The following is a 16,391-nucleotide window of genomic DNA, read 5'->3' as shown; positions in this document are numbered from 1 at the left end:
ACTAATCATGGGGGATGCGTTGATGGCAGTGTTCGGAGAAGCGGCTCCGTTCCTACGTAAGTCAGACAAGGAGCGACTGGAGGCCCAGACGAAGCTCTTCGACATGAAGAAGGAATGTTTCGTGCCAGACCCAGTGGAGGAGTTCGTCAAAGCTTCAGTCACAAGCCGGGAGGGAGACAAGGTCACTGTGGACACTGCAAATGGGAAGGTCAGTGTTGAGGAGAAATCAGACATCTTTCTTATCTGGTCTCATGTAATTAATGTTGAATCAACATCAAGGAATTTAAATATTATTGTATCCTGTAACAGCACCTTTTTTAAATTGGAATGCAGGCTCTACACAGACAAAGCCAACAGATTTTCAATACAACCATAAGGTCATTGATTGTAGCTTGAAATACCTCTATATGCATTAAAAGAAATAATAACAAACCCCAATAACAAATGGCAGTTGAATTTCACCACAGCGCAAGTACTGAGCTTACTTTAGCCTTTGAAAGACAAAGAGACGTAACTGCTTATCAGCATTATGCTGTATGTTGCATTATGTATTGTGTGTATGTGTGTGTTCAGACTGTTACAGTCAAAGATGACCAGATTATGCAACAGAATCCCCCAAAGTTTGACAAGATTGAAGACATGGCCATGTTAACTTTCCTTCACGAGCCTGCTGTGCTGTTTAACCTCAAAGAGCGTTATGCAGCATGGATGATCTACGTGAGTCTAAAAACATACATACCTTCGGGCCTTTTGTATTCTACCACATCATGGTGAATAGTAAAACAAGGTAAACATTTAATCTCTTCTCTACAGACCTACTCTGGGCTGTTCTGTGTCACTGTCAATCCCTACAAGTGGCTGCCAGTGTACGACAAGCAGGTGGTTAATGCCTACAGAGGCAAGAAGAGGAGTGAAGCTCCTCCCCACATCTTCTCCATCTCTGATAACGCCTACCAGTACATGTTGGCAGGTACAAATAAATGGCAATACCATGTAAGCAATCCCATTTTAGCCATGTTGGAATCTAAATTCTTATTTCAAATAACCTTGTGGTTATTATTTAATTGCAGATCGAGAGAACCAGTCAATCCTGATCACGTGAGTTCGGGACCTTTCAACCTGAAGTAGGGATGTAAAACTATTGAAAATAATTTATTCAGTTCAATATTCATGTCTTCACTGTGTGGTTCCATTCAACAGTAGTTACTATGTCTAATTGTTAAAGCTCTGAAGTTGGTATATCTGACTATATGTCAGATTTGTAGACATTGATGGATTTCACTTAATCCAAACCTTGTGTATTTCACCTTCCAGTGGAGAATCTGGTGCAGGAAAGACTGTCAACACAAAGAGAGTCATCCAGTACTTTGCCAGCATTGCAGCCAGTGGTCCGAAAAAGGAACAAAATAAGGTCACTATGTTTGAAGTTCCTGTGTCTTAAATTCGATGTAAAAAGGAGAGGTAAAATATTAGATGTAAAAATACTATACAGTCCCCATATGACTTCAAAATCCATAACACTGATTTTATTGTTTTTCCAGGGCACCCTGGAGGATCAAATCATCCAGGCTAACCCAGCTCTTGAGGCCTTTGGTAATGCAAAGACCATCAGAAATGACAACTCCTCAAGATTTGTAAGTCATTCAGTATTTGTTGACTTAAAATGCATAAATTCAAGGTTTAACGTGGTTTAATATGAAAAAACGGTGGACTGTTCCTTTAAGTACAACTCGTAGGCCTCCTTCCTTTTTAGGGTAAATTCATCCGAATTCACTTTGACACCAGAGGAAAGCTGGCTTCTGCTGACATTGAAACATGTATGTTTTTCTTTGAGATTTCATCACATACACAAATGCAACACCATACAGTATGGAAGCATTAGCTAAAGTCCTTGAACTATTTATTAATGTTTATTCTATCAAAGTTGATATTAGTGAATATACTCTTTACAGGGACATACTATTATGAACCTTCATGTAAAGAGCTTCTTGTGAATGAGTTACCAGGATAACTGTTTGTTTGTTTCAGATCTCCTTGAGAAGTCCCGTGTCACCTTTCAGCTCAAAGCAGAGAGAGACTACCACATTTTCTATCAGATGTTGTCAAACAAGAAACCTGAGATACTCGGTGAGCACTTGCAGCTTTACAATTGTACAGAACAGTATGCATGATTGCCAGCAATTTGGAATTGAAGCTGAAAAACACCTTTCCTCTCACTCCTGCAGAAATGTTGCTGGTGACGGCAAACCCCTATGACTATGCGTACATCTCTCAGGGGGAGACCACAGTGGCTTCTATTGACGATGCTGATGAGCTAATGGCCACTGATGTGAGTCACAGCATAAGTTTGCATCACTACAAAGTCAAACAGTCAAAAGAAGCAGCTTTGTATTAATATCATGTTACAATCTTCTGTGAAATGCATAAATGCTTAGGTTTTCCATTCATATTTATCTGTTGAGATGTCTGCACCATATATAAAAATTGAATTTACTTTTATTTTACTTTAGGAAGCTTTTGATGTGCTGGGCTTTACACAAGAGGAGAAGAACAGCATTTACAAGATGACTGGTGCCATAATGCACTATGGCAACATGAGATTCAAGCAGAAGCAGCGTGAGGAGCAGGCAGAGGCCGATGGCACTGAGGGTCAGTTTAAGGTTCACTGGACCAGGGATCAACAAAACAGAAGGACATTTACTGATGATAGAAATTCATCTGATTGGAATCTTAGTATACAAATATTATAAAGCCATATTACACGTATACATATATATACAGTATATATATATATATATATATATATATATATATAGTACTGTGCAAAAGTCTTAGGCACCTTACAAGTTTTGCTTCAGAAATGCCATAAGGACCATATTGTTTATTTCTCATTCTCACTTTTAATTACAATATGACCAGAGAACACAGGTAATATGTACTCAGTATTTAAATACACACAAAATGTAGTTTTTGTTCTGATACCAGTCCAATTTCAGTCTCAAACTGCCATTGGATTTGTTGCTTTAGCAGTGTTACAATGATCAGTCATCCAAGGGGAAGCTCTTGACGGAGCTGTCGTTCCCCACCCAGGCCTACCTGGCCTGCCAGAAGTTGCTGGTAGATCCAGCTACGATGGGGGTCTCGAGATCAGCTGCCGACTTGACCATGACTCATCCTAAGAAGACGCTGTCGTGTCAAGAGCAGACCAGCACCAGTACCAACTAGCTTCAGCTCCCCCCTTGAGAGATTGGTTATTATAACACTGCAAAAACAACCAATCGAATGGTTGAATTCTAATAAAGACAATGAGAAATCAACACATATAGTCATCATATAAGATGAAGAACTGTTTTTGCCACAGATGCTGATAAAGTCGCGTACCTGATGTGCCTGAACTCTGCTGACCTCATCAAGGGTCTGTGTCACCCGAGGGTCAAAGTAGGCAACGAGTGGGTCACTAAGGGACAGACTGTCGATCAGGTAGAGCCACATCCAATACAAAATACTATAGTCTATAATATGACTTTATTATTATTTATAATGACTACGTCCTTGCACTGATTTATTTCAACTTTGCAGGTGTATTACGCCCTTGGTGCACTCTCTAAAGCGGCCTATGAAAAGATGTTTCTCTGGATGGTAGTGAGAATCAATCAGTCTCTGGAGACAAAACAGCCAAGACAGTACTTCATTGGTGTGCTGGATATTGCTGGCTTTGAGATTTTTGATGTATGTCACCATATATTCATACAGTACAGACAATCCAAATCACTGAATATAGATTGCGTAATATATTCTTATAATTCACTTCACTCTTTACAGTTTAACACATTTGAGCAACTTTGCATCAACTTCACCAATGAGAAACTGCAACAGTTTTTCAACCACCACATGTTCATTCTGGAACAAGAGGAATACAAGAAGGAAGGAATTGAATGGGAGTTCATTGACTTTGGCATGGACTTGCAGGCTTGCATAGATCTAATTGAGAAGGTATATTGCTATCACAACATTGTCAGCAAGCATTTGGAAATGATCTGTGTTAACACTTACTAGTGGAAAATGTTATTTGCATATTCCCCAATTTTCAGCCTATGGGTATCATGTCCATCCTTGAAGAGGAGTGCATGTTTCCTAAAGCCAGTGATGCTACATTTAAAGCAAAGCTTTATGACAACCATCTGGGGAAATCCAACAACTTCCAGAAACCAAGGATAGTGAAAGGAAAACCAGAGGCCCATTTCTCCCTGGTTCACTATGCTGGTACTGTGGACTACAACATCTGCAACTGGCTGGTGAAGAACAAGGACCCTCTGAATGAGACGGTTGTTGGACTTTACCAGAAATCCTCTCTAAAATTACTTTCAATTCTGTTTGCAAACTATGCTGGAGCAGATTCAGGTATGTCCAATAATGAAAAACAAAAACACACAGAAGTTGTTATCTTGTACTATATACTGTATATTTCCCGTATAAACAATTCTTGAAATTAGACAATTCTTGAAATCTCTCACTAACAGAAATAAATGTTTTGTCATTGTTTTTTAGCAACGGAGGGAAAGAAAGAAAAGAAGAAAAAGGGATCCTCCTTTCAGACCGTATCTGCACTTCACAGGGTAAAAGAGAACTATTTATTATAAAGAGAACATAACACTCATTCTTATGGTTCAGGAAAACTTGAGAAAATTAAATTAAAGCAATAGTTTGGAATTTTGGACATAGGACCTCATTTCCAACTCAGTCTGGGTGATATAGGTCGGTGAAGACCATTTTCAGTGAATTTCTGCCCTTCCTATGAGTTGCAGCGTTCATCTCGTGCTACTGTAATCTGGTGCCAAGATAACGCAAGTCAACGGTAACATCCAGCCTGCCAATGAAAACACTCCACAGAACACCCGAAACAAATACATTTTAACGTCAGACTATCGATGCACATGCCTAGTGTTGATAGAACCATGTTAGAAATAAAACGAACCTTGCATCGCATTGCAATAGCCTACTTTGTTCCCTGTATGGCAGTGGCGGATTGATATTGAGAAACTAGTCCCTCAAAATGTAATAAATCATTGAGTTGCAAGGTTAGTTTTATTTCTAAAATTATTCTATCAACACGGACATGTATATCGATAGTCCGACGATTTAATTGACTTGTCTCGGGTGTGGGGTGGAGTGAGTAAGACTGTTGTTGATGTCAGACTGATGTTACCGTAGAAATGTGTTAGCTCAAAACCAGCGTTAGCAAAGGGGGACGCTGCAACTGAAGGAAGGGGCTAAACGCGATAAAAACGGTCTCCACCGACCTATATCACCTCGGTAAAGTTGGAAATGAGGTCCTATGTCCAAAATTCCGAACTATTCCTTTAAGCTCACATTCAGTTTGACATGGAGTCTAATCTGTCTCAGGAAAACCTGAACAAGTTGATGACGAACCTGAGGTCCACTCACCCCCACTTTGTGCGTTGCCTCATCCCCAATGAGACTAAGACTCCTGGGGCGATGGAAAACCCCTTGGTGATGCACCAGCTGCGCTGTAACGGTGTGCTGGAAGGCATCAGGATCTGCAGGAAGGGCTTCCCCAACAGGATTCTGTACGGGGACTTCAAACAGAGGTACTGTATGACACACAGTACCTCTGAATGCGTGCCTTACCTGACCAAATGATCTACATGAGTAATTTGATTCCAATCTTCTTCAACTGGACAGATACCGTATCTTGAACCCCAATGCAATTCCTGAAGGCCAGTTCATAGACAGCAAAAAGAGTGCTGAGAAACTGTTGGGATCGTTGGATATTGACCACATGCAGTACAGATTTGGACATACAAAGGTATTAATGTGGAATTTAAAAAAAAAAAATCCCTCTCTGACATGGAAAAATGCATAATCAATTAATTATTATTTTTCATAGGTGTTTTTCAAAGCTGGTCTTCTGGGTCAACTGGAGGAGTTGAGAGATGAGCGACTTTCTAAAATTATCACCTTGATCCAAGCCAAATCCCGTGGTCTCCTTTCAAGAATTGAGTATCAAAAGATGGTGGAGCGCAGGTATCTGAATCATACTTGCCAAACCATTGCCTGCCTTCGATATGCCAAAGAAATGTCATTAATAACTAAATTCACTTTCCCTTACAGGGATGCCTTACTTGTCATACAGTGGAATGTACGAGCCTTCATGGCAGTCAAGAATTGGCCGTGGATGAAGCTTTTCTTCAAGATCAAACCCTTACTGAGGTCAGCTGAGAATGAGAAGGAGATGGCCAACATGAAGGATGAATTCCTGAAGTTGAAAGAGGCTTATGCCAAGTCTGAGGCTCGTAGAAAGGAATTAGAGGAAAAGATGGTTACGCTTCTCCAAGAGAAAAATGACCTTCAGCTTCAATGCCAGACTGTGAGCTCTCAATATACTCATGGCAACAAAACAATTCCCTGCTACCGTAAAATTCAGAAAAAGAATGTACACTTTTACATACCTTCACTGGTTTGTTTTCAAACAGGAACAAGACAATCTCTGTGATGCTGAGGAGAGGTGTGAGGGGCTGATCAAGAGCAAGATCAGTCTTGAGGGCAAAATGAAAGAACTGACTGAGAGACTGGAGGACGAGGAGGAGATGAATGCTGAGCTGACCGCTAAAAAGCGGAAGCTGGAGGATGAGACCTCTGAGCTCAAGAAGGACATTGATGACCTGGAGCTCACCTTGGCTAAAGTGGAGAAAGAAAAGCATGCCACTGAGAACAAGGTTTGTGCTTGGTGAGTCACCTATTCACAGATATTATTTGAGTACAATAATAAAATTAGCTAAATTTGATCACTATAGGTCAAAAATCTGACTGAGGAAATGTCAGGCCTTGATGAAATCATTGCCAAGCTGACCAAGGAAAAGAAAGCTCTACAAGAGGCACATCAGCAGACTCTAGATGATCTGCAAAGTGAGGAGGACAAAGTCAACACCCTTTCCAAGGCCAAAGTCAAGCTGGAGCAGCAAGTGGATGATGTGAGTGTCTCTTCCTAAAACATTTGCAATTATGTGAGGCTTGTATGCAGGATTAACAGTTTTACCTGTTTACCATTTTGTCATGATTAATAGAAGTGTTTTTTCTCTCTTTTTTACACCAGCTTGAAGCCTCTCTAGAACAAGAGAAGAAGGTACGGATGGACCTTGAAAGAGCCAAGAGGAAGCTTGAGGGTGACTTAAAGTTGACCCAAGAGAATGTCATGGACCTGGAAAATGACAAACAACAGCTGGAAGAAAGACTGAAAAAGTATGATTTTCAGACATTTTATTTTACATGCAATACAATCCGTGAGCCCAGCTAAACGTTTGCACACTACCTGATAAAAATTATAACCAATCACCATTATAACCATTTTCTAGGAAAGATTTTGAAATCAGCCAACTCAATAGCAAACTTGAAGATGAACAATCTATTATAGCACAGCTCCAAAAGAAACTGAAGGAACTTCAGGTAATTTAAGTGTACTATGCTTACATATATCATTGTGAAGATAATCATGAATAGCATTGACAAGTATTGTCACATATTCAATGTTATCTTAGGCACGAGTAGAGGAGCTGGAGGAAGAGCTTGAGGCAGAGCGAGCTGCCAGGGCTAAAGTGGAGAAACAGAGAGCAGACTTGGCCCGAGAGCTGGAGGAGATCAGTGAGAGGCTGGAGGAGGCTGGTGGATCCACTGCTGCCCAGATTGAGATGAACAAGAAGAGGGAGGCCGAGTTCCAGAAGCTCCGCAGAGACCTTGAAGAGGCCACTCTGCATCACGAAGCAACGTCCGCCACCCTGAGGAAGAAACAAGCCGACAGCGTGGCTGACCTGGGAGAGCAGATAGACAACCTGCAGAGAGTCAAGCAGAAGTTGGAGAAGGAGAAGAGTGAGATCAGGCTGGAGCTGGATGATGTGATTTCAAGTATGGAACAGGTTGTGAAGACCAAGGTAAATTCTTCAAAGCAGCTGTAGATATTGATGCTCCAGTTTATTCTATCTGTGATACAGGACAACTTAACAGACACAACGATGCCACTTTTGATTCTACCTACCTCTTACTGTAGACTAACCTGGAGAAGTTGAGCAGAAGTTTAGAGGATCAGCTCAATGAATACAGGTGCAAAGGAGAGGATAGCCAAAGATCTTTAAATGACACTACAACCCAGAAAGCCAAGCTTCAAGCAGACAATGGTGAGTAAAATGACAATACTCATGTAATTGTGGGTAGTACCTGGCAGCCGTGGCCTACTGGTTAGACCTCTGGGCTGGTCCTGACCAGTGGGGAAAATGTGGGCAGGGGGAGTGGTTGAGCATTGCTCTCCCATGCCCACATCCACGGCTGAAGTGCACTTGAGCAAGGCACCTAACCCCTCACAGACAGTTCCCCACACGCTGCTGTGGCAGGCAGCTTACTGCTCTGGGTTAGTGTTTGCTTCACGTCACTGTGTGCTGTGTGTGTTTCACTTCTTGGGATTGGGCTAAATGCAGAGACCAAGTTTCCCTCACGGGATCAAGAGTATATATACTTATACATGCAAGACAACTTATAACTAACGAGACAACCATAAATTGTACCTTTGTAGATGAGTTGGGAAGACAACTGGAAGAGAAGGAGTCTTTAATCTCACAGCTGACAAGAGGCAAAAACTCTTACAATCAACAGCTTGAAGATCTCAAAAGACAGCTGGACGAGGAAGTAAAGGTAATTCACATGCCATAACTTGTTGTCCTTAAAACAATATTTCATGCCCACTTCCCTGGCCGATTTCACAATCCTAATGTCCATTATTTTCTTTTCCCAGGCCAAGAATGCTCTTGCTCATGCAGTCCAGTCTTCTCGCCATGACTGTGACCTACTCAGAGAGCAGTTTGAGGAGGAGCAGGAGGCCAAGGCTGAGCTGCAGAGATCCATGTCCAAGGCCAACTCTGAAGTGGCTCAGTGGAGAACCAAGTACGAGACTGATGCCATCCAGAGGACTGAGGAACTAGAGGAGGCAAAGTAAGAAATCCAACTTATATGCTATATAATAAATAAATAAATAATTCTACTGGCTACGTGTTATATTGTGCAACAGTCTTTTCCTGAGACGCAGGAGCTGCTTCAGTTAATTCATTACCATTCAGCTACCACTACAAACAAGATTCATGTTTGCATAAAAATAACATCCAAACTTGCCCTTTCAGGAAGAAACTGGCTCAGCGCTTGCAAGATGCTGAGGAGGCTGTGGAAGCTGTTAATGCTAAATGCTCTTCCCTGGAGAAGACCAAACACAGGCTCCAGAATGAGATTGAAGATCTCATGGTGGATGTTGAAAAATCCAATGCAGCTGCTGCCACCCTTGACAAAAAGCAAAGAAACTTTGACAAAGTAAGGTTGCCCTTTATTTTTGCATTATATTTGTAAATAGTTTACCTTATCAATCATCATTTGACATGTACATGTGTGTCACCATTACAAAAGTATGGCCATTAATGCAACATTTGTGGACTCTCTCCACAAGGTATTGACAGAGTGGAAGCAGAAGTATGAGGAATGTCAGTGTGAACTGGAGAGCTCCCAGAAGGAGGCCAGGTCCCAGAGCACTGAACTTTTTAAACTCAAGAACTCTTATGAGGAGGCCCTGGATCACCTTGAGACACTGAAGAGAGAAAACAAGATTCTCCAAGGTATGACGTTCAGTCGTCATAGACATTTAAAACACCCTTACTGTCTTGCATTCTAATCTTTAACGATACCTTTTTTTGTTCAGAGGAAATTACTGACCTAACCGAGCAACTCGGTGAGGGAGCTAAAACCGCCCATGAACTGGAGAAAGTTCGTAAACAACTGGAGCAAGAGAAAACTGAAATTCAAGCTGCTCTGGAGGAGGCAGAGGTACAGTAAGCATCATCCCCCAAAAGCATTTAATAAATTGTAGTTATGACCATTGCTTTACCATGCTTTGTTGCTTTTTAGGGTTCTTTGGAGCACGAGGAGGGTAAAATTCTGAGGACCCAGCTGGAGTTCAACCAGGTGAAAGCTGACATTGAGCGCAAACTGGCTGAGAAGGATGAAGAAATGGAGCAGTGCAAGAGAAATATGCAAAGAACCATTGACACCCTACAAGGCTCTCTGGAGTCCGAGACCCGCAGCAGGAACGAGGCCCTCAGGATTAAGAAGAAGATGGAGGGCGACCTCAATGAGATGGAGATCCAGCTGAGTCAGGCCAACAGACAGGCAGCAGAGGCCCAGAAGCAGCTCAAGGCTGTTCAGGCTCATCTGAAGGTGGGTAGAGATTCAATTGTGTTACTGAAAGCAAATGGGATATATTAACGTTAGTGACAAGCAAGCCCTTCTGTTGTTCTTCTTTAGGATGCACAGCTGCAGTTGGATGACTCCCTTCATTGCAGTGATGATCTAAAAGAGAACGCTGCAATTTTAGAGAGACGTAACAACTTAATGCAGGCCGAGCTGGAGGAACTGAGGAACTTGGTGGAGCAGACTGAGAGAGGCCGGAAACTGGCTGAGGCGGAGCTCCTTGATATCACTGAGCGAGTGCAACTGCTTCACTCACAAGTATGAGAATGATAATTGCTGGTGAGTTTTTCTTGAATTGCATGATCATCACCTTCATGTTATTGATGCTGTTGTCTTTGTATTCAGAACACCAGTCTTCTGAACCAGAAAAAGAAGATGGACGTTGATATAACCCAACTTCAGGGTGAGGTGGAGGATTCAATTCAGGAGTGCAGGAATGCTGAGGAGAAAGCCAAGAAGGCCATCACTGATGCTGCCATGATGGCTGAGGAGCTGAAGAAGGAGCAGGACACCAGTGCTCACCTGGAGCGCATGAAGAAGAACATGGAGCAGACCATTAAGGACCTGCAGCACCGCCTTGATGAGGCAGAACAAATCGCCATGAAGGGGGGCAAGAAGCAAGTGCAGAAACTGGAGGCTAGGGTAAGTGTTAAATGCATTGCCTGTCCATTATCTATTTTGTCCACAGAAAAGGAATACTTTTACAGATGCTCAATTGATCAATATACTAGTGCATCCACGAGTGATCACCGAAAGAAAACATGTTTTACTACACATGTAATTCGGCAGGTCAGAGACCTGGAGATGGAGGTAGAGGCCGAACAGAAGAGATCTAGTGAAACTGTGAAGGGCATCCGTAAATATGAACGCCGCATCAAAGAACTCACCTACCAGGTAAATAATCTATAACCACTCAGATGTCTTTCTATTTACTTTTGAATTTGGCGAACAAAATCAAATTAACTGAAACGGTGGCTGCATGTTGTGAAATATACAGACTGAGGAGGACAAGAAGAACTTGGCTCGCTTGCAGGATCTGGTAGACAAACTGCAGCTGAAGGTCAAGGCCTACAAGAGATCTGCAGAGGAAGCTGTAAGTATAGCCTATGACCAAATCCTGTTGAACTTACCACAGTGATTTAAGACCAAAGCTGATACTTGTGTACCTGACATACAGGAAGAACAAGCTAATGTCCACCTGGGCAAGTTCCGCAAACTGCAGCATGAACTGGACGAGGCTGCAGAGAGGGCCGACATTGCTGAGACTCAAGTCAACAAGCTGCGTGCCAAGAGCCGGGATGTGGGCTCTAAGGTTAGTTAAACATTGCAAAGAGTGCTTCAGTATGGTCAATCAGACAGGTTAGATACTGTACTACAGTAAGAGAACCACCGAACAACCATGAAAACGGCCATTGTTACTGGACCTGACAGCCTTTGGTTGTTTAGGTTTAAATATTTTCAATGTTTAAATAAAAATGCTGATTACATAAATGGTAAACACAGGCAAGTGCAGTAAACACAATGGATGAAACATTTTACAGCTTGCAATTAAAAATGTTTGTCACATCCTGACTATATTTTCCCTCCCCATTCCAACAGAAAGGGTTTGATGAGGAATGAAGCCATTCTGAACGCCCCCTTACTGAGTGCCATATGACTCCTTAAAGAACACTGTCCTCTTGTATCTGTGTGGAATAAAATCACCTTCAGCAAACTGACTCTTGTCTTTGACCATGTTTCATAGGCCCACACTAGGTATCCTTACAGTTTTCTAACAAAGTTGATTGAACTGGTAATCTGCTCCTCCAGATTGTGTATACTTTGCTTCCTCCTTTACATAAAGATTGAAGTTGGCAAATTACAGCTATAAGTTACAAATTCAGCTATGATCTTTCATTATGATGTTGGTAGTTTTAGGCCTGTGTGTGTGTGTCTGTGTGGGTGTGTGTGTGTGTGTGTGTGTGTGTGTGAGAAAGAGAGAGAGAGAGAGAGAGCAGCAATGTGCAGGCAAACAGATGGACTAAAATGGGTGGATTAAGAGGGATTGTGAGTGGTTGAAGGAGAGGTGATGATAGTTAAAATAGAACGAGATAAAAACAAAGCCATGCCTCTCAAAATAGACTGCTTGGAAAAGGAAAAGATTCGCAGCATCAAGGTCAGGAGGGCTGTCATGTGTAACAACTGGCAGCTGGGATGATAAGCCATCGGTGCCACTCAAATAGGTTTCCATCATGACAGATTACAGCAAACATTATCATTATAGAGATTCCATTGTGACAGCCAAGAAGGATTCATAGCAAAGATTCAAAATAATATCTCAGAGTAACTGATCTTATGTTAAAAAAAGAACATTTGTGAAATTTGTTGGGAAAGACACCCAGTGATAGCATAGTTTCAAGACACTCAAATCTACACTGTACAGTAATATCTAGAAAAGAAGAAGACAATATATGTGTCATGTGAATAACATTTGACTGAAAATCAAATATCAACGACTCTGTGGTCATTTAACTATCCATCTGTCACTGTCAGCACTGTCACCAAGTGTAATGAAGCCTTTGCTGAGGTTCCTCTCTACAACAAATCGTGGAAATGATGGGTTCAGAACCTCAGAATGCACTCAGTGTTCTAATTCCGTCATTAATAATGGAGAGAGCAGTGGCAGACAGGAGCACGTACCTTTGAGTGCCCTCTCGGGCTCCGCAAGCAGCACGGCTGTCCTGAGGTGCCATCTCTCTCTCTCTGAGGGGATGTCCTGTCCTGTCCTGTCCTGTCCTGTCCGCCAGGCCTCAGAGTCTCTCTTGTGTGTCTGGAGACTGACCCGCTGCCTGAGAGGAGGGAGAGAAAAGGACAATTAAAATGAGACTCACATCTGTTGGTTGGCAAACAGAGACAGGTGCTGATTGTATCATAAGATAAGCATAGGCCCCAATAGGGCCTGGGCCTCTGATAGACCTTGTTTGTTGAGACTCATATAGACCATTTCAATCTGTTCCTGGAGGATCTCCGTTTGAAGCATTTAAAACCAACATTGAAACTTTGAAATGAAAATGAATCTGACTTTAGTGTAATGCTCTTCAAAACGTTGACTCTAAAAAAATGGTGTTTGTCGTGAAGTTACCATTAGCTTAATGTTGCTTCCTGTGCCTCCGGAAATGCCTTAGAAAAGCATGTTTATGCAGTTGAAAGGGTCTATACATTCTGCCATATTTTAATATTCTGTTCTGAATCTGAAGCTTCTGTTTTGATCACATTGCAGGCAATTGCATTATTTAATTGTATTTTAAAGCATACCTATTGTTATCTAAGATACAAAGTTATCTTATAAATCAGTAGTATACACACATGTGCCAGTACACATATGTAGAATAGAGATGCTGCACACCTAAAATAGTACATCGGTCCAAATGTCCAGGGAATTGAGCGGGAAAGGCGTATAGACAGCCATGACCAGAGAGCTTTCACCATTGTCATTTAAGAAGAGCATACAATGCCCTAATGACAGCTGCCATCACCAGAACAAGTTCCACAGTTACATTAAGGGACTAGTCACTATGTACATGGCACTCCTGTGATCAGCTGGTGAGAGGAGAAGGCTAAAACCATACATGGAGTCCAAGCATATCCACACAGTAGTCCATGGACTGCAGTCACGTTCCATAGGACCACCACTGTGGTAAGCTCAGGCTACTGACAATGTGATAGATCCCTGTCATCTTAAACAGTTCTTCCACCTTGGGTCGGCATTTCTCACTTCTATTTACCACTTAAACACTATTCAGAGTATGGCAAAGCAATGGGGAGGCAGAGAGCTGGAAGCTATCAGTGTGGAAAGTGTTGCCACTCATCGCAGGTACTTAACCCCCGTTTATCTCATGACCTTTGGGCTGCTGCTGGTGGCCTAAAGAACACGGGCAATTTCTTTAGTAACATTTCAACTATTTGGTTATCAAGTTATCAGTTCATAAAATCACTTGCGAACATCTTCTAGTCTCCAGAAAATCTTGATATGCTCAACACGAGTCACACTCAACATCACATTATCACTGGACATACAATGCATATGTACAGTATGTCTATATTTTCTGATACTTTAATGTTCTATATTGATAATTTGTTACCTTATTGTGTTGTCAACCGTGATGGAAAAGGCATTCAGAAGTCTTAGCCATCTCAGACTATTTGCCAGTTGAGTCAACAATGAGTTTGGAGCTGAGAGTGATGTGTATCTTTCACCACATGGTGATGGATGGCATTCTAAGGATAGCTGCCCAGTGATAGAACCAAACAGACATGCCCGAGACATCTGACCTACACACAGCCAACTGCTGACTCTATGCCACGGCTGAAATCTTAAATGTTACATAAAATATTGATGCGCAGCAGCACCGTATATAAATGTCACTAGCGCTTTATTCGTGTGAAGGGCAGCCTTTTATGAGGCCAGGTCGTGAGCTTTGGTTCATCCCACACGCAGGCTAAAAGTCTGACCGCCTGGCGCAAGCTGTCCTCCTCCATCAGTGTGAGGCACTCAGCAGGAATTTCACAGGGTTATCTTTGTCCTCAAAGAAACAAAGCCATGTCAACAAGCCAGGGTCTGAGGGAGCGCAGAGGCTTTCACTCGCCAGTGGGCACTAAAGGAGTGGCAACAGTGCGGTGCCATTGGCCCTCACGTTAGTCTGCCGGTGCTGGGCACGGTGCAGAGGAGGAGGAGAAGGAGGAGCAGGGCTGAAGAGCTCTGCTCTCCACGACATCTTTTATTATCATTATCATCGTTTAAAGCACATCACCTGTGACAGGCTTCTGCCTGTGCTGCCTCACAGTTACCACCTGGCTAATCTCTGCGACTCCATGCTCTTAATATAGCAGCTGACACGGGGCACATCTCTTAGTGGCGTACAGCTCCCGTAAAGTTGAGTCTATTACCACAAAACACAATATGTTAACTATGTTGCACATTAGCTGCCCTTAAGCTCTGCGGGTAATTGACACCATACATAGTGTTCTTCTCACCATTCTGGAATCCAGCCACCCCATATACACAAACAGAACAATACATCATGTACATCATTTGGTATGTCAGTGGGACATTTATCTTTGCTACACTATGATAATGGTGTTTTACACTTAGATATAAATATAGTGTGAACAGCATGAAAACATTGTTCACTGAGTTGAGCAGTGACCTAGAATGCATTGTATCTATCCATCTATCATAGACCTTGAAAGGATCCACTTACAAACGATTAAGACACTATTTTAATGACTTAGCTCTTTTATTAATGAAACAATATTGATACAATTATTGAATCTGAGATGGCAATGAAGCACAAATATCACTGATGATCACTGAATAGACATTTCTAACCCCTAGATTATAATTACATGATTAATACAAAAATAAATTATTCATAACAAAAACAAGAGTATGGCCAATTTAACCATTTTTTAATGGCACTCAAGGTCAATGTGAATCAACCTAAATCACATTCACTTTCCTTACAATACAATTTATTATATGCAGAATTCAGTATAATATGCAATGCATTAATATAAATAAAATAATCATTACATCAATACTGCAGTATCTTATCTCATCATAGTACCCATCCAAATCCATCCCTGACTCTTATGGATATTTGTATTTGGAGAAACATGACTGCATCAATGTAGACAAGATGCACATCACCTCATGGCAGTGAGTGGGAGCCTTGTATGGAGCAGGAAGACATCTGATCCTCTATTCATTTCTTTACTGTTCTTTGTGACTAATACCCACCCGTCCCGCACCCTAATGGTACCCCAACCCAACTCAGACACAATAACATTCCTGGCAACTGACATGCCATGGACAAATTTGGAGGAGGGATTTCGTTTATAAGGAGGAACAATGGTCCCAATCACGGAGGGTCATCACATTATCTGAAGGTAAGACATGAGGAGGAAGCTTGTGGTTGTTTTTCTAACGGAGTATGTTATGTTTAATGACATTTAGAGGGACATTTTAAGGGAGGTGCACACTGAGAAGGCTCTGAGGATGCTACTCTGCCCACGTGGAAGTAATTCATTCAACCACAGTGGATGGGTATGGTTTC

At 41.9% G+C, this 16,391-nt stretch overlaps 1 protein-coding gene across 1 annotated transcript in view; it reads left to right on the top strand.

Moving 5' to 3' along the window:
* Window positions 1–16,391, top strand: part of LOC134099570 (uncharacterized) — a 29,906-nt gene continuing 13,515 nt past the window's right edge. Inside the window, exons 1-37 of the mRNA XM_062552487.1 lie at window positions 1–208; window positions 574–717; window positions 814–970; window positions 1,071–1,098; window positions 1,315–1,432; window positions 1,542–1,634; window positions 1,754–1,817; window positions 2,029–2,127; window positions 2,226–2,329; window positions 2,511–2,649; window positions 3,362–3,480; window positions 3,580–3,729; window positions 3,823–3,993; window positions 4,092–4,439; window positions 4,557–4,616; window positions 5,404–5,609; window positions 5,704–5,827; window positions 5,909–6,045; window positions 6,133–6,388; window positions 6,495–6,737; window positions 6,816–6,992; window positions 7,115–7,260; window positions 7,374–7,464; window positions 7,557–7,946; window positions 8,063–8,189; window positions 8,582–8,700; window positions 8,801–8,997; window positions 9,183–9,366; window positions 9,500–9,665; window positions 9,749–9,873; window positions 9,955–10,263; window positions 10,351–10,554; window positions 10,642–10,938; window positions 11,086–11,190; window positions 11,294–11,389; window positions 11,474–11,608; window positions 14,774–14,969. Of these exons, the coding sequence (XP_062408471.1) occupies window positions 8–208; window positions 574–717; window positions 814–970; window positions 1,071–1,098; window positions 1,315–1,432; window positions 1,542–1,634; window positions 1,754–1,817; window positions 2,029–2,127; window positions 2,226–2,329; window positions 2,511–2,649; window positions 3,362–3,480; window positions 3,580–3,729; window positions 3,823–3,993; window positions 4,092–4,439; window positions 4,557–4,616; window positions 5,404–5,609; window positions 5,704–5,827; window positions 5,909–6,045; window positions 6,133–6,388; window positions 6,495–6,737; window positions 6,816–6,992; window positions 7,115–7,260; window positions 7,374–7,464; window positions 7,557–7,946; window positions 8,063–8,189; window positions 8,582–8,700; window positions 8,801–8,997; window positions 9,183–9,366; window positions 9,500–9,665; window positions 9,749–9,873; window positions 9,955–10,263; window positions 10,351–10,554; window positions 10,642–10,938; window positions 11,086–11,190; window positions 11,294–11,389; window positions 11,474–11,608; window positions 14,774–14,969 (6,025 nt within the window). The 5' untranslated portion in view covers window positions 1–7. The remainder of the gene's footprint in view (window positions 209–573; window positions 718–813; window positions 971–1,070; window positions 1,099–1,314; window positions 1,433–1,541; window positions 1,635–1,753; window positions 1,818–2,028; window positions 2,128–2,225; window positions 2,330–2,510; window positions 2,650–3,361; window positions 3,481–3,579; window positions 3,730–3,822; window positions 3,994–4,091; window positions 4,440–4,556; window positions 4,617–5,403; window positions 5,610–5,703; window positions 5,828–5,908; window positions 6,046–6,132; window positions 6,389–6,494; window positions 6,738–6,815; window positions 6,993–7,114; window positions 7,261–7,373; window positions 7,465–7,556; window positions 7,947–8,062; window positions 8,190–8,581; window positions 8,701–8,800; window positions 8,998–9,182; window positions 9,367–9,499; window positions 9,666–9,748; window positions 9,874–9,954; window positions 10,264–10,350; window positions 10,555–10,641; window positions 10,939–11,085; window positions 11,191–11,293; window positions 11,390–11,473; window positions 11,609–14,773; window positions 14,970–16,391) is intronic.

This window comes from Sardina pilchardus, chromosome 2 (assembly GCF_963854185.1).
Source record: "Sardina pilchardus chromosome 2, fSarPil1.1, whole genome shotgun sequence".
Classification (NCBI taxonomy): domain Eukaryota; kingdom Metazoa; phylum Chordata; class Actinopteri; order Clupeiformes; family Clupeidae; genus Sardina; species Sardina pilchardus.
This window is presented reverse-complemented; position numbering and strand designations above follow the sequence as displayed.